The sequence below is a fragment of the Crocodylus porosus genome, unplaced genomic scaffold (genome assembly GCF_001723895.1).
Source record: "Crocodylus porosus isolate Cpor-Errol unplaced genomic scaffold, CroPor_comp1, whole genome shotgun sequence".
NCBI lineage: Eukaryota > Metazoa > Chordata > Crocodylia > Crocodylidae > Crocodylus > Crocodylus porosus.
In genome coordinates this window covers 147,377,929-147,399,935 of record NW_017728906.1, presented here as the reverse complement: position 1 = coordinate 147,399,935, position 22,007 = coordinate 147,377,929, and the positions used below count along the sequence as shown (strand labels likewise).

Sequence of the window (22,007 nt, the reverse complement as noted above, 5' to 3'; positions counted from 1 at the left end):
GTTAGTAAGTTTATGATCATTTTGCTGAAGAAATCTAGCTTGGTTAAGTATCAGACTTTTGATTACACAACCAAACTGATCCTTGCACAAAGCCAAAGGAACTCCCTGTGCATGGGGTAATTCTCAGTCCACTTTCACAGTTTTGATATGTTGAGATATGCTTCTTTCTAGAGAGTTCAATTTTTCATATATATCATTTTGACAAAATCAGGCCTAAGGAACATTCAGATTCCTATATAACTTTGAATTATTTGATATCTATTCAGAAGAGTCAAAATATCTTCTGGAGTGTACTGTCTGCATGGTTCTCTATTGACCCTTGTGCATTGGTGTCTGTGAGGCCTTTGGGAAGCATGGGATACGAAGAGGCTCAGGGTAGGTAAAATAAGAATATAAATCATGTCATCACCACCTTATAAGGAAGAATGTTGAACTACAGTAGCTATTTTTGCAACACTTCAATAGTATATCTGCATGAAACTTGCCTAGATCTGCAGTAGTGTTCAGATTCAACAGACTCAATGGTTTGGGCTTTAGAGGTAAATGTTTGCAATTTATACAATATCTTATTTCCTATCTTATGCAATAAGAGCTGCAATTTGTTGCATGCAGATTTCTCAAAACACATTATCAAGAGGGCATTACTTGTGTTCCAGGAAAAAGTAATTTAACAAATCCCCAAGGATAGTATCTCTATTACATAAAATGGATGCACTTAAGTGTTCCTGAAAAAGACAGGCAAGCACCACTTCAAACTGCAAAGTAATTGTCATCTGCTTACTTACTATTTTCAGCTAACCAGCTTTTCTTTCTGCAAAAATTAGATCCCATTTCATCGAACTTCAACAGGGAACTGTTTTTAGATTTTGTAGAAAATGATCACAGAAAGAAAACTTGTTTTGTGGAGTGTGGGGGAGAGCTGGTTGTTGTTTGGTTTTTGGCACAGTTATAACTAGAACAATAGGGGACCAAAAAAGTTGTTAAGATGGGGCTATTTACCTGACAAACAAGGATGTAAATGGTAGTCTATCAACTGTTTCTCTCTCCCTCCCCCTTCACCCCCAAATAGCTATTGACATACTGTGCTCATATAGCCAAAATGAACTTTTAGTGCTCACCAGATATATTTAAAATCATCATCACTGGTTGAATAAATTGCTTATGGATATTTCACTTTACACACAGATCTTATTTAATAAACCCAAGTAAAACAGAGATGTTGTTAACAAATATAAACACACTGGTGTCACTAAACCTGCTGACCATCATTCTGTGTGACACACAAGAGAATAAAATCTTCAACTGCACTGATATACTTGACTAAAAATACAGTTCAGCAGATAGGAAGTTCAGGCCACAGGGAAGTGCATATTAGTTTATTGCAAATATGCCCAGTATAAGCCAAGCTACAAGCATATAAAAGGAGCAAGAAAAGAGGAAAGGTTTATTCTGTTTCTATCAAAGAAAATTCTCAAGAGCAGAAAAGTAGCACAAAGGAAATACCTTAAGATCTCGCCTTTCCAGGTGTAAAAGCTCAGAGCCTCGGATGTCATGGCTGATGAAGATTTCTTTGTACTCTCCCAAACTGAGCAGATCCAGCCAAGCAGCAACTTCATCTGTGCCCCATTTTTGAACTACCAAAGTTAAGAGCAAAACCCCCTTAATTTCTACATGCTCAAATGCATTACAAGCAAAGGTTAGGCCAAAGAGAGTGGAAGACAGAATAGAACTGCCGTGCCAGCAAAAGGAAAGGTTAAAAGTGGTGTTTCCACAAAAACAGAGTTTCCATTTTACATGCAGGTTACAAGTTAGCAATAAATGTGAGAAGGTATCTATGCAAGTTGGGGATCTTTGCTTTGCAGCCGTACTTTCAGCTTTACTCCGGTTTCCTCAATAAAGCTATCAAAATTAATATACTTCAACAGATGCACTTTTAACCATGTGAGGATCAGCAATACTACGTCTAAGTTTGTTCTGCTGTTACTAACAGCAATTTATCAGTTGTAGGCAGAAAAAAACCCTTCCCATTCTAACTAGAATATAAAAATCAGCATATAAAATGTATCTCAATAATAACTACTGCACCATGCACATCTAATCTTAGAAATCTCTCTAGTTAACACTTAATTAACACAACAAACATTATGTTAGCCAAAACAGTTACACAGGCCATTAATAAGCTCTCTGTAAAACATTGTTCTCTAAGGTTAGTTGCCCACATTAGTTTTAGAACACATTTATATGAGGGAAATTAGGCTGTATTACTATTATTTCTTTAACACTGTGTATTCTTCTACACAATGCTGATTAGCTTCAGACTGAGGTATTCTAATGCGATACATGATTTGTTTTAAGTTTGAAAACATCAATGAGCAGAGAAGTTAAATTCAAATTTGCAAGCTCATCTGGCTATGCTATCCAAACACATTGCTGGATCAGAGACATGGATCCAGTCAGTTTTACAACTACAGTTTAACCACTTATTTTTCAGGGCATAATGCTAAGGCTGTATGTTAATAGATGCAATGAGGAGAGAGGAGTTTGTTCAACTTTTACTGTCTAAGAGAACAGGACTGGCTATCGCAGAGTTATGCTTGAGGTGCATAATTAGCTGATGTGAAAAAGCTAGAATATTAAGGGCTAACTGAATTAATTAACTAATAATTAAAAGCTACTGTGCAGCCAGTGAAACTTAAGTTAGTGCTTGGGTGAGGAAACAGAACTAGCATGGGTCTTTGTGCTTCTAAGGGTTTGTTAAATATAATTACCCAGACAAATGCATGGGGACTCTAAACCAAAAAGCAGACAGAAATAACAATAGCTAGTTTTGGAAATTATTTTTAAAAATTATTATTATAAGTGCAACAGTTCAGGGGGGAGGAATCCTGATTGAGACCTGAAAAATGTATTGAGTGAACAGGTGAACTCCTATTCACCTGCATTCACCTAAATGGGGCCAAGTATAATGCATTATTTCAGCTTTTTATGAAAGATGTTAGTCCCCAGAAGATATTTGTCTTTCAATGTCAAAACACATACCAGGCTGAGAGCTGGTCTTATGCTTTTGGACCTTTTCCTTTTTAAACTTTGGCACTATGCGAAATACTGTACTTCTGTTGTTTCTTTTAGCATAATCCAGAGGGGAATCCTGAATAAAAGAAAAGAAATAACTACCTTTAAGTAAAAAAAACAATGAAAGTTCAATTACATATGTGAAAAGGTAAATTACATGTATAATTAGTCTCAAAATCTGGTCCAAAATATAATTTAGTACAGAATTGTGTCGGGATCTATCAAAAAATATGGGATACCTAATAGCTTCTTCTATTAAATAACTGCTGACACTTTAATTTCTTACGTAAGAAAAAAGGAAAACTGGAAGCAGACTAAGCAGTAAAACTTAAAAGCTTGCTTGCAGCAGACAGAAGAGATCCAGGGTTATTATTAATACTGCCTCTAATGATGATAAGGGATACTAATTTATTCTTGTGTGGTAAAAAAATGGAAAAAATATTAATCTGACCCACCTCATCGTCATTTGATTGGAAAACATAATAAAGCCATGGAATCTCAGCGAGTTTTCTTAACTCAATCTCTACACTGTGCAAAGCGTCAGACAGCAGTTCTTCATGGTAGGATTCCAATTGCTGTTTTTGAAGCATCCAGGGGAAAAAAGAATACAACTTATTAGCTTTGTTAATGCAAGAAATGTTAACTACTTTATAAACTATACACTGCTGCCTAATACCAAACGTAAAGTAACAGGGAATTTCAGACCAAAATTAACTTCCATGGCAAACATATCTAATCATCCTGGGCCTTTGTACATGCAACAAAATTGGCCTTTTAAGCAGTTTACAACTGGCCCTTAAAGCAGTTTAAATGCCCTTTTGCACCACTTCAATGACGCTGCTTTTCCCAAGCTTGATGCTGTATTCCACTTTAAATGACTTCATAACAAAGCAAGATCAAACCCCCGTGAGGTGTTTTAGTTTGCTACCTAACAAAGCGCAATGGTGCATGGGGCACTAGAGGCCGACGTGATTAGGGAAGCTCGGGCTTAGCAGGCTTCCAGCGCCCCATGCACTGTCCCCGCCACCTTCTCCCACCACCGGCACACCCAGCCGCTCTCCTGCTCTGCCCCAGGGGCAAACCAGCCATTCCTGGACAGTCCCAGGAGGCGAGGTGGCAGGGATGGTGCAGGGGTGCTGGAGCTTACCTTTCTCTCCCATGGCAGGAGGGCAGGGGTGGGGGTGCTGCTGGTGCACAGAGCGGTCCCTGAGCTGTGGGGGACCCGGGTGTTTCCCTCCTCAGCAGCAGCACCCACCAACTGGCACCTGGCCCAGGTGGTCCCCCAGGGTGTCACTGCCATGGAGAGCAGCACCGGGCCTTGCACAGCTCAGGGCCTGTGAGACCTGGCGGCAGGCAGTGCAGGCAGGCTTGACTAAAGGGGAGTAGAAAAAAAAAAGTGGCGAGGAACCTGATCTTTTTCCTTTTTTTCCTCCTGGAGCTTGCCTGCCTGAGCTGTGCTCGGCCCTGTGCTCCCCTCTGGGGCTACAGTGCTCCCCAGGACCACCTGGGCCAGGTGCCACCTGGGGGGGGCACCACGACCATGAAGGGAAACACCAGGGTTCCCCACAGCTCAGGGACTACTCAGCCCACAGGCAGCTTGCCCCCCCCACTCCCCCATAGGAGAGGAAGATAAGCTCTAAGGATCAGGCCCCCTAACCCCTGTGTATACGTGACAGGGGTTTAGTTCAGTTTAGTTCTCCCTAAATTGAAATGGTGGGTTTTTAAAAACTCACCATTTCAATTTAGGGAGAACTAAACTGAACTAAACCCCTGTCACATGTACGAGCACCTAGGAGACTATGTTTGAATAGATCTCAATGACACCAGCCTGTCTGACAGCTAAGCCTTATGGTGGGGACACAGCTATCAGCTACTAGCATCACTTACCATACTCAAGAGCATACAAAGGAACAGTTATCTCGTTAACAAGAACACACAACATTAGAGATGTACAAAGAAACTTACAGACTAAGTTAGATTCCTCCACATTGATAGACACAAGAGCAAAGAAACCAGATTCATTGTAATAAATTTCCTTAATCTTGTGGCCTTGTACATCTACCTATCCGGAAGCTACAGCTGGGAAGGAAATGAACAAATAGTGCCAAGTGTAGGAACAACAATAAAGTTTGTACTTTTAAATGATTGTGTCATAGGTTCATAGCTGTATGCACTTCTTTTTTACACTATGATGTTAAGAAAGAGCGAGGGAAGGATTTAATAAGAGAGAGTGATTTGGAAAAACCTCAGATCAAAACACAGAGTCCAACAAAATTGTAATAGCTTACAATGCGAGTAAACCCAAGTTCCTATTGTGAAAATTTCTTTATACGATATGCAGCTCTTAACTGGTTAGGAAGGAGTAGTGGATTTTTTTAGTATAAGTAGGATTCTCTCTTGAAGGCCCTTCCTAGATTTTATGCAATTTTCTCACCGTTTAAGAGACCAAAAAGGACTAGAAGGTAGAAACCCCCTAATTTAAATGCAAGATCTGATAGGGAATCATAGTCACTCCGCAATAAACAAAATGGGAAGAGTCATAGTCATTTGAGTTAGCAATAATATACTAACAGTGCATGGAAGTGTCTATGTGTACTGTTTGCCTTTTGCTAGGCAGCAGTTTTATTCTGCTTGGCAGTGTCCTAAAATGACATGGTTACTTTTTGCCAAAATATGTCGCCTAGCTCCACTACTGAATTACCTCTGTCAATTAAATCAAATCAGTAGACTGATGGAGAGGAATCATAATTTGAACCATCCTATAGCTCGAAGATCACAGAACCAATAGACAGGTGCCAATTAAAAGGGTCACCAGTGAACAGTGTGGACAGTGAAGGCATCAATTTATGTCTGTCACAAGCTTGTCAGAGAAAGTGAAAGAACTGGAGGGGTGAAAAAAAGTAAAGAAGATAAAAATTAAGGAGGAAAGATCCACTTAAGGATTTGCTTCTTTGTGAGTGGACACACAAACTCGAGGATAGTACATGATAGCAATGACAAGCACCTTGAACACCACCAAGTTTCATCCATTTGTATCTCCATGGGTAGGACATAGTTTCAGCATTGGTTAAAGTACCAGACTACAAGTTTTATTTCAGATTCATGAATAAAATTCTAAGCTTAAGGTTTAATGAGAGTTATGGACATCTCTAATGTCAACATGCAGCATAATACACAAAATACATTGATATTTAGTAATGACCCTGTTATTAAATATTGGTTTAGCATAAATAGTCAAATAGGCCTTAATGAGACACCTAATAAAAATATAAAAATCAGAAATGCCTCAAAAGAAAAAACTTACACAAGAGCAGAAGTAAACTAAAACAACTCTTCAGCACATAAGCACTTCAGTGAAATTACTGCCTTTATTGACTGAGAAATGTGGAATTTCATCTGATTTCATATTTAATTCATGTCATAGCATCTCCTGATAAATGATACCACTTAGTATTGCATTCCAATCATCTACTTAAAACTGTTCTGCCAAATCCTGTTCTTGAACAAAGTTAAATAATATATTTATTCTTATATCTTTTTGTTAATTTGGTGAGTTTTCAGATTCCTATATGTTTCTTTCCCCTATCTTCATTAGATTCATCTCAGGAGCATTGTCATCTTCAAATTTGGAAATGTGCCTAACCTCTTAATAGTTCTAGAAGCCAGGAACAAATGCAGAAGGGGTACAGTGGCATGGTCCCACCCCACCACAAAAGCAGCAGCTGGGGACGTTTTTTAAGTCCCTGAAACAAGCAAGAATTCCACCCCCCTTCCCCTCTGTGCTCAGCAGTATGTCCCCTCCCTTCCAATTCCTCCATCTCTCCTGCTTCAATCCCTGGCTAGCTGAGGATAAGGGGAGCTCCAGAGTTGCTTCTGCCCCACTTCAGCTGGGCTGCATGGGAAGCACTTGTGCTGTGCAGGGAGTTGGGCTGTGGCTCAGCCAGGGACAGTGGCAGCAGCTTCTTCCCAATCCCTTTGGGTATTTTCTGCATCCAGGAGCGGGCTCAGGGAAAGGGAACCCCACAGCCACCACTGTCCCTAGATGAGCCCAGCTCCCCATGTAGCTGTTCCCCAAAGCCATAGATGAAGCAAGACAGGAACAGCTCTGGAGCTTCCCCCACCCCGTGTCAGGTGGAGTCAACAGCAGCAGTGGACACAGAAATGGGAAGGAAGCAGAAGTGCTGTTGAACATAGAGGGGATGTGGAGAGCTGGGAGGTCAGCAGGGGAGAGGGAGATTGTTACCTGATTCAGAATCTTAAAAAAAAAAAAAAAAAAATACCCAGCTGCTGCTCCTACAGTGTGGTCTGCCTGCCCTGGTGGTAGAGACAGAGTGGGGAGGCTGGGAGCAAGGGTGGAGGCATCCCTGCGCCACTCACTGCCTTTGCAAAATCCTGTATCTGCCTATGTTAGAAGCCAACTGCTGATCAGCCTTTAGACAGCAATGACTTTCAGTCACCAAACAAAGTGCATTTGAACTGTTTATTTAGAATGGTATTTTCTGAAAAAGTCTGTATCTTGATTCCCTTCAGACTCCAGTTCCCCTAAAGAAAGCATCCCATTTGGGATGCTTACAGATGTTAAAAACCCCCCACAAAACCCAAACCATGCTTTGCCAAAAGGAGCAGCATGTCACTTAGACTCAGGATATACAGATCAGGCACTTCAGAGTAGCTTTTTGGTGCTTTTATCTAATAGCCGATTCAATCAGCTATTAGATAAAAGAGCCAAAAAAGCCCCACTGAAGCTCCCAATCTATACAGACACTGGGCAAGCTGGATCCAACTAATGCAATGCCTCTTCTGGGCATGCACTGGGCTCAGCACAGGAGTGCAATGAGTTTAAAGTGCCATCTTTTTTTTAACATTTGTAAGCAGTCTTAGTAACTACTATACAGTTTGGATAATATATTTTCTTCTGCATCCAAAAACTCAAAACATCAGTCAGATGCAACTATTCCTACAAAGTGCCTTTTTAATGTCAATTGAGAGAAAAGAGGAACTCAATCTCTTTCCTCACCTTATCACAGCTAACAATTTTCTAATTGTATTTCCAAAGGTCAATTCAGTATACTACAATAACTTCACTACTTTTAGATCCATGATAAATGGTAAAAGAAGGAGGTCCAATAAGTTTTATTACTAAAGCTATACTGGATATTTACTAGACAATACTTGGAAAAAGCAATTTCTTCATCCCATGCTACTGCTGAATGGAATAAGAGATGAAGCACAGGATTGTACACAAGATATTAATGAGTAAAAAAAATAAGTATTTATTTTATCTCCTTACCAAAGGAACCCTTCCTACTAGTAAAGATTCCGTTTCATTATGCAGTGCCTTCACATTGACAGCTATTTCAGTGGCAGTGTTTCTGGTAAGACTCTGGGAAATAGAAGCACAACAGTCAATTGAATGGCTGTATAGTAAACTTAAAAGTCATGCTCAGTTTATGGTCTCAAACTTAACCAGATTCTCCAAAGCATGCCAAGTCAATTTCTCAGCTCTGCATTGAGAACTAGACATTTAGATGACACACTTTGAAGTTTTGGGAGTTTCACCCGTTTGCCTGAAGGCACAATAAGTCTGATCACTTTTTGTTTCAGCATTCAGAATTGATGTCAGAAAATGTACTGTATTTGTTGCTTGGTTTTTACTCTACAGGATTACTGAGTTCTTAGACATGCCTAAGGATCACACAGTCATCCAACTGTAAGAACAATGTATGGTCACCATGGCTGGCTCAGGATAGCAGAGAAATTCAAGGCCTTTTTTTAAGGAAAACTGTTAATTAGGATGATTCACATGACACATGAACTGGCCAGCTACAATTAAACAAACACTGATTAGTTGGTCCACTTATCAGGATGATGAGCAGGGATCCTGGTTTTCTCCGATTTAAAAAAATCCGAAATTTTCAGTTGAAAAAAAAAGTAACCCCAAATCCACATTTTTCCATGACTGAACTGAAACACCACTATATACATCAGTGCTCTCCAACTTTTTTGGGTAGGAGATCACTTTTTGAATTAAAAAGCAACCCAAGATCTACCCTGCACCTCCACCCCACCCTGCAGGTCAATCTTTGGGGGGGAAGAAGGGGCAGGGCTGATCGAGGCAGAGGGAAAAAAAATATTTGGGGGAACATCCCCCCCAAGGAGGTATGTTTGTGGGGGAAGGCAAAGGGCTGTGAGGGAGGCAGGTCAGACAGAGATTTCAGCGGTGAGGGAGGGAGCTGGGCACAAGCAGGAGCAGGGGCTGCAGGGAGTGGGCCTGGCCAGGCCGGACGGTGGGACAAGCAGAGGCTTGGAGGTTCCCCAGGCCTCCACTTGTCTCCCACTACCACCAGCCCCTGCACAGCTGAAGAGCCTGGCATCACCCAGGACCCAGCCGGCCCACCCCATGTGCAGATCCAGGGGCACGTGCCCCCCATGCCCTTCCAGGCTGCGTGCTCACCCCTCCCTTCACACCCCGGATGAGCCGCTTGCAGTGCTAGCCCCTGCTCCACTCGTCCCACTCACCTCTGCATGCAGCCCTCCCCACCACTGCTGCTGCCGCCAGAAGCCCGCAGCTAAGCTGCCTTGTGGCCCTACTGCTGCCCCGCATGTGCGGGAGGCTAAGGCCCCCCCCGTCCGTCACCTATGCCCCTACACCCCCTGCCACCGGATGAGTGGGGCCCTGGTGTGGGTCAGAGCCTAAGCAGCTTGTCCAGGCACACAAGGGGGCTCCTGCTGCTGCAAACACTCTGGCGGAGGCCCAGGAGGCTCATGTCTCCCAATCTGTGCACAGGGCTCGGGGTACAAAGCCCAGCATGCAGCAACAGCTGCCTCTGCCCCACACACAGATCAGGAGGGCACATGACCCCCAGGCCTCCACCAGGGTGCATGCTGCACGGAATCCCCCCTGTGCACCTAAACCTGCTGCCCAGGCTCTGACCCTCCCCCAGTCCAGCCTGGGCCCTCATTCACCCCTGCCCCTGCCCCACTCCCTCCCTCACCAAAGGACAGTAGGGCTTGAAGGGGGAATCACCCCACTCACTCAGCCCAGCCCAGCCCCAGTGGCAGGGGGCATGGCTCAGCTTAGCCATGTGCATCCCGCTGCCATTCTGCTGCTCCCGGACTGTGCCCTGCCACTCCCAACTGCAGAGCCTTTGACAGTCAATCTCAGACTATGATCAACTGTCAGAGGCTCCACGATTGACTAGTCTAGGGGCAGGCAATGTCTTTTGGCCAGAGTGCCAAAAGAACCACAACATCTACCTTGGAAGGTGGCAGAGTGCCGACATGCCGGAGTCCGGAGCAGCTGTTTGCAGCCACCTGGTTGCAGCCAGCCCATGGAGCCTGGTCTGCTTCCAGCAGGGCTTGCAGTCTCCCAGCTGCCTGCTGGGAGCAGCCTGGGCTCTGTGGCTGGCAGCAGCTACTTAGAGCTTGGGCTGGTGGTGGTGTGCTGAGAAAAATGGCCCAGCGTGCCATGCTCGGCACATGTGCCAGGGGTTGCTGACTCCTGGACTAGTTGATTGGGACCCACTGGTTGGTGACCACTTATATCTATATATAGATATATATCTATACATACATGCATATATGTCTATATTAGTGGTGTTTCATTTAAATCATGGAAAAATGTGGATTTGGGGTTAGTTTTAACTGAAAATTGCAGATTTTTTTAAATCAGAGAAAACCAGGTTCCCTGATGATGAGTGTTTTGGTAGACTATATTAGTAGATAAGCAAACTCTTGTTCTTGAAACTAACCCCCTGCACAAACTAAAATTATGATGCGAGATGCAGGGACCCTGCTTCTCCTCCTTCCAAAATTCCCCCAGCAGTGTCACATCTCAATACTCACACCGCTGGAGCAGGTGTGTGTTCATATGAATCGGCCCAGATGCTTCTGCTTGTTATTCTCTCTTTTCCAGCACTGTCACAATTTCTCTCTCCCCCAAGTTCTGTGTCTTCCTTTGCCCTGTTTAACCCCACTTAATTTCAATGTTTCCATTATGTTTTACCCTCCAAATTAGGTTGTTTCCGCAAGAGTCTGTCCACCAGTACCTTCTTCCTCCCCACTGGAAAGGATGGGGTTACATGTCCTGGGGGAGGGGAAGGAGAAGAATGTTTTCTGCCACTTCCACTGTGTTCCAGAATGCTGGGATGTGCTCTTTGTCCCCCCCTTTCCTATGAATGCAACCAGCAGGAAGGAAGCTGCACTCCCTCTCTCTGTGCATGTATGTTTGAAAGATCGGGGGGCCTTGGATATGAACAACCTCATTAGCAACTGCCCTAGCCACTGGAATATACCGTTCAGAATACAGAACTGCTTTAAGGTCTCTAGAAATATTCCTTCATACAGAGGGTCCATTTTAAAACAAATTTCAATTGTTTCTTTACCTCAGGAAACCTTGGATTGGCTTTATTTAATGCATGGGAACATGCATTGACAGCATGAGCAAGCTCTTGTTCCAGCAGGCTGTGCGTTTTTGCTGCTTCACAGATTCTATAAAAATAGTAAAAAAAAACAGGAAAAAAAGTGCTTTGTCAGTTTCTTTTAAAAACTAGTTGAAAACTGAGCTATGTTAGGTGACACTGGAAGATGGGAAAATCATTTAATAGAGTTTTAACATTAACTGTATTAGAGTCCTAAATATATTGCCATATAGCTAAAGCTTAAATTAAATATCACTTTTTAGTTCTGTCACCTAAATGGCATTCATAATACAAAAGATCTGTTCTGATATAGGAGGCTGAGGAACATTTATTGTCTTAACTGAAATATCTTCCTTCCACCAGTAATTGAGGTAGCCATTCCGATCACAGATTCATAGAAAGTTAGGGTTTAAAGGGACCTCTGGGCTATGGACAGACACGACATAAACTGGTTTAAGTGATCAGAAACTGGTTTAAACCTGTAACAGAACAGGTGTTCAGTGCACGTAAACCAGTTTGAAAACGGCTGAAACCGATGTGAGATAAGTCTGATACTACCTTTAATCATGTTGAACTGATTTGGGTCAAACTAGTTTGTACAATGTCTGTCCCAGACCCCTTGCTGATTTAAATTAAATCAGACTCCCACAGCATGCTCTCTGGGATGGGCAGGGCTCTCTGCTCCACAGCAGGGCTGGTTTCTCCCCTCTACTCCCTGGCTGCAACTCTGGCAGAGACTTGCAGGCACAGCAAATCTGCCTGGTTTCCTCCTGCTTTCCCCCTCCCCTCCCCATTCCCTGCTAAGCAGGGATCCCAAATCCCCTCTGTCCCTAGCCCTGAGGGCATCTAGTCCAACCCCCTTCTCAAAACAGGACCATCCCCAACTAGAGCATCCCTGCCAAATCATCCCCAGCTAGATAATCATAGACAACTAGATCATCCCAGAGCATTCATATAGAAAATATCATCATTCTTGAGAGCATTATTATACTGGGGTCTTATGAGAATCATTATAGGCTGCTAGTGAAACTAAACAAGAAGAGAACAAATCTCTCAGACGCAGCACTTTGACTTGTGAATATTGAAGAGTCAATGGAATTTGCATTTTAAATATATTTTTTACAACAATAAAGGTATTAGGCATGGTCCTAGCTAAACTGCAGTTTGGACAATTAAAATATAATTTCTGCTGTCTGCTATCTAAACTTGCTCTGCAGTTTGAGCTCAATATGCTGCTCTTAAGCTCCTGAGTAAATACTTGTGCTATTACAGAAATGTTCTAGCAGTGACTCGATTGCCATGTCATGGCCAATATGATTTCTGTATTACAGTTTTTGGGACATGGAGAACTACAGCTGATTCCAGTGTAAACTGATACTTTCCCTAGTTAACTGGGTTTTTGGTTGTAGCTGTGTTGGTCTAAGGACATAGGCAGGCATGGTTCTTTGAGTGGATGTGATAGCTTTTATTAGACCAACTGAGTAGTTGGAAAAAAGTTCTTAGCAAGCTTTTGGGCTCAGTCACCCTTCTTCAAGCATTGAGACCCTGAAGAACAGTGGCTGCGCCCGAAAGCTTGCCAAGAACTTTTTAAAACTATTCAGCTAGTCTAATAAAAGATATCACATCCACTCAAAGAACCTTCCTATTTAACAGCTGTTTCTAAATAACTGTATTCAACGTAAAAACTTCCATGTTATTGTCTGTCCAAAGGCGACCATTTTAGAAAATTTATACAAAACTGGCTCTTTCTTTTTTCCCCAACTTGAAGCAGAATTTCAGTTTGAAACTAGACTGATATGACCCCTCTTCCCCCACCACCACACACACAGTTCTCATACGTTGGGACTGAAGTGCTGCACTCACACAATGCAGACAGATAGGGCTAAAACACAGTCATAAGTGAGGCGGGAAAAGCAGTTCCCATTTGAAGACAATGACTAAGAAATTATGAAGGTTAAGTGCAACAGCTGGCACACACTATTTGTTTAAAAGTTAAGACTGCTAAAAGCCAAAACAGTTTAGTCTTTGGAAACACCTTAGAATTAAAGAGTCCTTAAACTGCTTTAGACCACTTGACTCGGGCCTAAAAGGGAACTTAGGGGAGCAGACAGGACACTGGATCTGAGAGGCAGGAGGGCCAGGAATCTATTCTTAATGTGTGCCTATGTGCAAGTCTGCCGCTCTCTAAAATACAAAGAAAATGCTTGATAAAAAGGTAAGGAGCACTGAGAACTCCTATATAATCACTAAATATTTGTAACAAGTTATTTAGTGCTTCCCCATTCTTCTTCTTTTAAATGAAAAACTAAATTAAATGCATCATTAAAAGTAGCTTTTGTGGTTCATGGCTACATTCCCACCTAGTCTTCTGCATTCCTATTTTTACTGATTTTTTCATACCCAAGACATTTCTGACCATCTTTCATTTCTCTCATCACTTTTTAATTTCCTTTTTTTTTTTTTTTTTTTACCTGTGGAAGGATGTGCATGTCCGAAAAGTTGCAAAGAACAATTTTTTTTGCAACTATTTAGTTGGCCTGATAAAAAATAACACCTCTACCCAAAGAATTTGCCTATTTTTACTGCAGAATTGGAACCATTTCTCTAAGCGACACTCCAATGCCTAATGCAGGGAGACAAGTATGGAGCCAGTATTTTCACATCTTCTGCAAAGGAAGGGAAAAAAGGAGGAGCATAGAGGTAACAGTGAAGATGCAGGAACACTAACTGGCATGTGCCTCTGGTGCATTTTGTTAGGAACGAGGTGTAGCTACAGGGACCATCCACAAGAGATGGAGAAATTACAGATCTGAATGTTCTCTCCGTTGTACTGGATACTAGTTCTTCTCTGCAACAAAGAAAGCCAATGACAGTGCAGAAGGGGTGGTGACAATGCTGGAACAGTGAAAGGAGTCAGGAAAATAAGTAAAAATGAGGCTATACAGCACTTCAAAAGCTGGAGAGGAGAGGAGAGGAAAGGAAAGGGAATCCTTTGGTCTCTAACTTTCCACTAATATCCAGAGAAAAAATCCTCACCTAAATACACACTGCATCTGTCACTTCAGCCACAAAATGTTCTCTTCAGCATCACTGCTTCGAGTGCACTTGCAACAAAGATTAAGGGCTTTATACCCACAGCTTTCTGTTATTTGAAGCAGCCAATAAAATCACTGTTTAAATGAGCAACTGGCATTAGTTTCTGTATGTAAGCAGCAAATGCTATTTTTAACAAAAACAATAAATGTCTGTGGCTTTGAAAAGTGCACTGCCTCAATTTTAAAATGGGCTTTTTTTCTTTCTTTTTCCAGTCAAGGGGACTCTGATGCCAAAATTAAGAGAAATTTGGGGTAGTTTTTTAATGTTTTCATGTAATAAATATACAGTTCTCTGAAAAAGTGGGAAGTGTCTGTAAAAACCAAGCTCTCCTTTTGTTTAAAAAAACCAAAACCATGCATTTTAGGGAGAAAATAGTTTCTGGAATGTAATAGCAGTATGGAATGAATTTCATAAATCCTGTTTGCCATCCCCTGCTCAGGATGTAGAAAACATTGGGTCTAAATTCCAATGGGAAATTACCACTCTGCTAAATGAATGACAGTCCTATGCATTCCTTGTGTGCCTGATACTTCGATATCATGTGCCTGGGCTAAGCCATGTCACAGCAAGATTAACGCCAAATGAGTCAACTGACATGAATTCATCTGACATACAGAGGAACTGGTTTTGAAAAGGCTCTCATTTGCAAAACTGAGAAGGCAAAAAAATTTGATGCGACTATTTGAACTCTCTCACAAAAGGAAACAAAAAGGGATGAAGTTGTGTTTAATTATAAATTAGGTATGGAAACACGCTTGATCTAAACTTAAATTTCAAATTACTTTTTCAGTATTTGGCTGGATACAATAGTTCCATATGAATAATGTTTTCAAAAACATCTCTAATGTCAAATGCAGCACAGATTTCCCTACTTCATAGAAAAAACATTCTGACTTGTAATTGCTTTGAAACTTTGAGATGATTTGGAACTGATAAAGAAGCAGCAAAGTCTTGCTGAAATGACATAGAGCATAAGAACGACTAAAACATCTTAAATAAAAGGCTTCAGCAAGGTTAACCACGCAGAGGAAAATATAGGGAAAAAGCCAGTAAAAAGAAAATTTCAATGGAATGAGAGAGCTTAAAGTGGGCAGAGGCCACAAGGATTTCAGAGATAAGAGTGGAACAAATTTTCACATATGAAAGAAAATTAGTAAGAAAGGTTTACCAAGTAGTTTAAGTGGCTTGAATATTGTTGATGCAAAGATTCAACTGTTTGCTAGTTTAAGGTTTTAAAACAGTATTCATATTTGAAAATGAAAATGGTTCAAAAAAGCAGAAAAAGAACTGTCCGTTTCTAACTGTCCATTCAGTGGCTTGAGGCATAGTGTTGTGGTAGCAGTGACAAGGAACAGAGAAAAGAAAATACTTTGGTATGTGGGACAGTGATGGAGTGGAAAATATTTCATATGTCTAGGGAAAAAAAATACTAAGCATTAAAACACTTGATTTGTAGTCTTGTGGAACCACAGCATGACAGACAATATAAACCATTACATTTTATGCATAGAAATGTTATGGTTGACACAGGATCAAACACTTTCCTTCCCAAGGCTTGGACAGGGATAAACTTAGAGCAATTTCCACAGTTAAGGAGAGAAGGAGAAAACTTTGTTTAAGGGGAGAGGAAAAATCTTTTCTAAGGATAGTTGATTTGTTTTAAATGGCAACTGTATGAAGGCATTAGAACAAGTCCTAGGAAGAATGGCTGAATGGGCAAGTGAGGCAGATTGCAATTTACAGTAAATTTATGGAGCAGTTTCTTCCACATATTACTTTCTTATATCATGGATCACTGTTTCTTTCTCTACATGTCTAATCTATCCATTTTACAAGTCTTTTGGCAAAAATATGCAAACACAAGATTTTGATGACGTCCAAATCAAGAATAACAGTATCTTTTTTATTTGATGTTAATTGGACAGCCTGAGAAAGCTAATCGGTTCTACGCATCAGAACTATGGAGCCAAGTATAACATGAGTAGAAGAATTTCTGTTACTTGGACATACAACTTTTCCATGATGTGCTTTCTCTCTCAACTACTAATTTCTCCCCTTATTTTCACTGTGCTTACCACAAAACTAAACTATTTTAGAACTGTATGATGCAGAGGTGGGCAATTATTTTGGCTGGAGAGGCTCTTAATGAGTTTTGATGAGCTGTCAAGGGCAGCCCCACCCCTGGCCAACCTGGCTTCGTCATGTGGGGCGCCCCATGTCTCACATGCAGCTCTTGGGAACCAGGAAGAGCCACGCACTGAGGTGATGGTGCTAGTTGCCCAGCCCCACTTTCTATCAACACGTGCAACTCCCTGGACTCTGCCAGAAAGCAGCAAATGGAATTGGCCTGGCCTCATCATGCAGGGCTCCCCACTTCCAGTGAAGATCCAGGAGCTGCACGTGGTGGCAGGGAGTGGGGAAGGCCACTGGCTGCAGTGTGTGGGGCGTCCCCCCAGTGGTGCACGAGTCCCAGGAGCCAAGGGGAGCCCTGCATTATAAAACAGGGCCGACTTGAGCTCTGCCCTCCTGCCGCTTACCCCCACCTGCTGCTGCTTCCCTACCTGCTGCCTAGAGTGCTGCAACAGGGACATGAGGAGGTGCTGCTGCTGGAAGCTAGGGGAGCTGAACAGTTCCCCAGGGGGCTACAACAGCAGCAGCAGCAGCCCTGCCTGGAAACGGTGTACTAGCTCGGGCTGAGGCCCTCTTGCACATAAGGGTGGGAGCACAGTGCACTTCCCCAGTGGCAGTGGGCAGGGCTTGGCCCCAAGCAGAATGTAGCAGGAACAGCCACAGGTTGGGCCAGAAATGATTCATTGGTGGCCACCCACCCATGGGCTGGATAAAAAAAAAAAAAAAAAAGAATCGCCTGGCAGGCCAGATCTGGACCATGGGCCGTATTTTGCATGCCCCTGTTATAAAGTACATCCGAATTATACTATTTTTCCACAGACTAAGTATTCTAAACAGGAACATCCCTATTAATTTTTATATTAATAGGGATACATTAATCTATACATTAAATGCAAGTACCTGCAAATAGCTTTAATATACAACTCCAATAGTTATGGTCCAATCTAGGCCAAACAAAGAAAACAGATTATGAATTTCACTATATTATTGAAAGAGAACCTATATAGCTAAACCTGATGTGAAGTTCAGAAAAATAAGATAGTTGGCACACTTTGTTACATTATATAATAGCTGCAAATTTTATGTCCAGACTATTTTTCAATATAAATTTTAATTGTTGTCTAAATGTAGGAAACAGAACATTGTTTTCATAGAGGTGATCTGATATATGGATCAGCACTGATAAAAGGAAAATTAACATTATTGGCAATTGGCTTTTCTTGGCTGGTGTAGCCGATAATGTCACGGATAAATACCGTGTGCATGCGTGCAGCCAGGAATGCAGCCCGGGAGCTTGGTGAGCAGTGTCCAGCCAGTAAGTCTGTGGGGGAGAAGGGGCATGAGGGAGGGAAGGGGAGTGGGGGGCGTCAGCACACTGAGACCCAACAGTGAGGGAAAGAGTGGGGTAGGAACAGGCACTACCCAGCCAGGGTGGTGAATATGACCCTGGGGCCAGAGCCATGGACAACTCATTTGGGGTGGTGAAGGGAGTGGGGGGCAGCTCCCTGCTGCACACAACCTTAGGGGAGGCATGGGCCCCTCCTCCCAGATTTGTGCATGGGGAAGGGCAGGCTGCCCACTGTGGGCTTGGGGCCAGGGCCTACATCAGCCTCTTCCCATCAAGGGGGCTGGGCTGGGGCTGCACTTAGGGCGAGCAATGATGATGCTAAGAGGGATAGCTATGGGTTATTTTGGGGTGGCTGTAGCCCACCCCGTAGCCACCCCTTCCAGCGCCACCCACCCCCACCCACCCCAAGCACAGCCTTGACCAAGTCCCGCCCAGGACAAGACATGCCCCAGCCCAGCCTTGGGGGTGCATGCAGCATTGGGAGCGCCTCACCCTGTACCTTCCACATGAGCTGCTTGCAGCTCTGCCCCACACCTGGTCCCAGTGTTGCATTCACCTCCTTGGCTCGGCAGTGCCTGCCTCTGCCCCACTCATTCCCTCATTGTGGGGGCCTCAATCTGCCCCCTCACCCCTTCCTCTGAAAGACTTACCAGCCAGACAGACACTGCTCTTCAAGCTGCTGTGCTACAATCCCATAAGTCAGTTATTGGATGGCATCAGTTGATATGGCTGGTTAATAATTGGCCATTGGTATTGGTATTGCACCCCTAGTTACCAAAATCTTTTTTAGACAAATCTTTGTTCTCAGATGAAAAAACTTTCCCCCTGTCAAAGAAAAGTTTTCTGCAGGAAGGAAAAAAAAAATCTAACCAGCACACAGTATAAATCAGATCTTTCACAACCCAAAATATGGACAGTGAAGTGTCACATCTTTGGCCAAATTAGTTGAGCTCATCTTATATGGAACATGCTAACTTCTATAAATAACTGCACTGCGATAGAATGGCTATTAAACCATTAAACCCATGTATTCTACTCTACCTGGTAATAAGTTCTTCTGCAGCTTGTGAACACAGCTGGATCTGAGCAACTTCTTCTTCTGTAGCCAAGTCAATGGCCTGTTGAGGGTACAGCTGAGACCGCAGGACAGGCTTGCAGGAATCACATTTCTGCTTATCTTCCCAAGACTTCAGAGTGCTTTCAAAAGCCTGATTAAAACAGAATTAAACATTCAACTGATAAGACTTATATTGCTTTTATTTAAATTTACTGACTTACATATCACTCTACATAAAAATTATAAGCACGATACAGTACAACACAAAAATAGCATTTAAAATTAGTCTTTAAAACCAATTTTTTTTAAAAAATGTGTTTTTATGGATAACCTTTTCCCATGTCCTAAGTTAAATGGGCTGCTTAAAATGCATTCAATATGCATTCACTGGGGATATAACTTTGCCAGGATAAGACATTCTGAATGCAAGTCATACAGGAAAACAAGGAGAAAAAAAATCTACTAAATTTACTAGACAAATTACTGTAGCTATTAGTCAGGGATGATCCTGCCTTGAGTGTACTAGAGCAGATGACCTCATGTGGTCCCTTTAACCCTACTTTTGTGTGATTATATGATGCAGAGAAAGGACTGTGTTCAGCATCCACTCATATGAATAAACAGAGGGGAACTCAGGGGGAATACAAGAGGTTTTATGCCTTTAATTCTAGATGGCTAAAACAGCACATACTCCTACAGTGACTAACTTTTTAAAAATAGATTCTAGCATTGTTTGATAAGGTATAGAATGTTGTAGGATGAAATCTGCAATGGCAATCATTAATGAAAGAGAGACATTTTACATTTTATTACATATATGATAGCTCCTAAAACTTCCACTACTTTGTATGATAAAGTACAAAGTTAGTGGCTGAAAGAGAAGCCATGTTATACCAATACTCCTTACAGTTACACAACTACATATATAACTATAGATAATGTTGGATAAATACAATCTTTTCTCATAGACATTTGACCACTTTCACTTATCAAAAAAAAAAAAAAAAAGAAAGAAAGAAAGACAGACAATAAATCCTTACTGATGACAAAGCTCTGAGTGACTTGCGTAAAACATATTCATACCAAACTAATTATTTCATAAGCTGTTTTTGCCAGGTATAATGTTATGAGAATGTCACTAACAAAGGATTTTATACAAAAGATAATAAAATACATTCGCTGACATACTCTGTCCCGTGTTAGCATCTGAGCTCTGTTTTTATGTACAATTTTAATAACCCCAGGGGGCTGAATCCAAGCCTCTCCATCTACTTGCACTGGAACCCCTTCATCTCCAAGGATGGTGATCTTTACTGACCGACACTGAAAAAGAATAAATATATTATTTTACAGCATAATATATCACTGAAAACCTGCAATCCACCTGTGGTATACAGACTAGCAAGAGCTGTGGCTTCTATCCCATTTATCTCAAGGATGGAGCACTGTTCTACTACATTCATTTATGACTAATTGTTAGTAAAAAATTAAAACAGCATTAATATTTTATAATGTATAACATAGCAGTTGGCCAGACTACTAGTTTTCGCCACAGCAGTCCAGGCTACTCATTATCTTACTTGCTTTTCAAATAAAAAACATACATGCAGAACTGGCCTTAGGGAAAATGGTGTCCTGGGTGAACCTGTATTTTGGCCCTCCCCATCAGCAGCACTGCTGCAGGCACAGCCAGGCAGGCAGTACTTTGGGGAGCACCCTCCCAGCAGGCAGGTGAAGTGATGTGGTGCTGCTGCCCACAATCCCCAGTGGGGCTGTGTGGGGCACCAGTTCTCCTGCCTAGGGTGTGGGGAGAGCTCTGCTATGAGTGGCCTGCTCACACATGTGCGCTGTGTACATATGTATGTGTGTGCTGCCCCCTGACTACAGTGCCCTGGGCAGTCAGCCACATCACCCACACCTAAGGTTGGCTCTGCTTACCTGAGCTATTCTGTGGTGTTGCAATTTGATGACTCTTGACACTGCCATCTGCATGCTGCCAAACACTGCAACAACTTCTAAAATTTTGTCATCAAATGATGGCGCTCCAAATATCTGCGAACAAAAGAAAAATAAGAATATACAGAGCAATATTCATATACATATACATATACGAGCAAATTTAAAAGAGCAGGGATCATATCTTCTTTCATCTCTAGTTCAGATCTGGGCTCACAAAAACTTACTACAAATAAAATTCTAGATTCCGATGTATACAATTTACAGGCTTACTTAACTGTCACAGAAGTGAGATACTATGAATGTAGCAAAGTTTTATCTTAAAGGTGATGATACTAAATATAATATTTGGAGTGTGTCAGAAAACGTTTTGGTACAGAGGGTAAAGCCAACCAGGAATGGGAATCTCCTCTTCCTACACAGCTCACAGATTGGTTGACAGGAGGAATTGGTTGAGAATGTGAAGGTGGGAGGCAATTCTGGTGACAGCAAGTATTAAATGAGAGTTCAAGATCTTAACGAAAAGAAGGAGAACAGCAAAATAATGACATTGGACTTCAGAAAAGAACACTTCAGGGAGATGTTGGGCAGGATCCACAACACTAACAGAGAGCAAAAGGAGTCCAGGAGAGCTGGCTGTATGTTATTAGGGCTAAGTCCAGACGTTTGGGGAGGTTAAATCAGGTTCAAAATGGTAGACTGATTTAAACTACCTCATCCTGGTGCCAACCATGCACTTACAGACCAGCAGTCAGTCTAAACCTGCAACTGTACAGAAATTCCATGCACACAAACCAGTCTAAAAATTTCAGAACCCAGTTTAAGATAAACCTGGATTTACGTAGTATCAAATTTATTCAATTTAGGTTAAACTGGTGCATATAAATTCTGTATGCTTTCTCTGCATGCTCTTTTCAGCCCCCTCCCC

The 22,007-nt window shown here is 42.1% G+C and overlaps 1 protein-coding gene across 2 annotated transcripts in view; it reads right to left on the bottom strand.

Annotated features, from left to right (window-relative positions):
- DGKH (diacylglycerol kinase eta) overlaps positions 1-22,007 on the bottom strand; it is a 254,374-nt gene that overhangs the window by 6,650 nt on the left and 225,717 nt on the right. The window contains exons 22-29 of one of the 2 annotated variants that reach the window (XM_019529850.1): positions 21,062-21,175; positions 20,312-20,446; positions 19,108-19,274; positions 11,457-11,562; positions 8,363-8,455; positions 3,528-3,647; positions 3,040-3,148; positions 1,504-1,634 (exon numbers count right to left, since the gene is read on the bottom strand). In XM_019529850.1, the coding sequence (XP_019385395.1) occupies positions 1,504-1,634; positions 3,040-3,148; positions 3,528-3,647; positions 8,363-8,455; positions 11,457-11,562; positions 19,108-19,274; positions 20,312-20,446; positions 21,062-21,175 (975 nt within the window). The remainder of the gene's footprint in view (positions 1-1,503; positions 1,635-3,039; positions 3,149-3,527; positions 3,648-8,362; positions 8,456-11,456; positions 11,563-19,107; positions 19,275-20,311; positions 20,447-21,061; positions 21,176-22,007) is intronic. The other variant, XM_019529851.1, reaches the window with a different exon arrangement.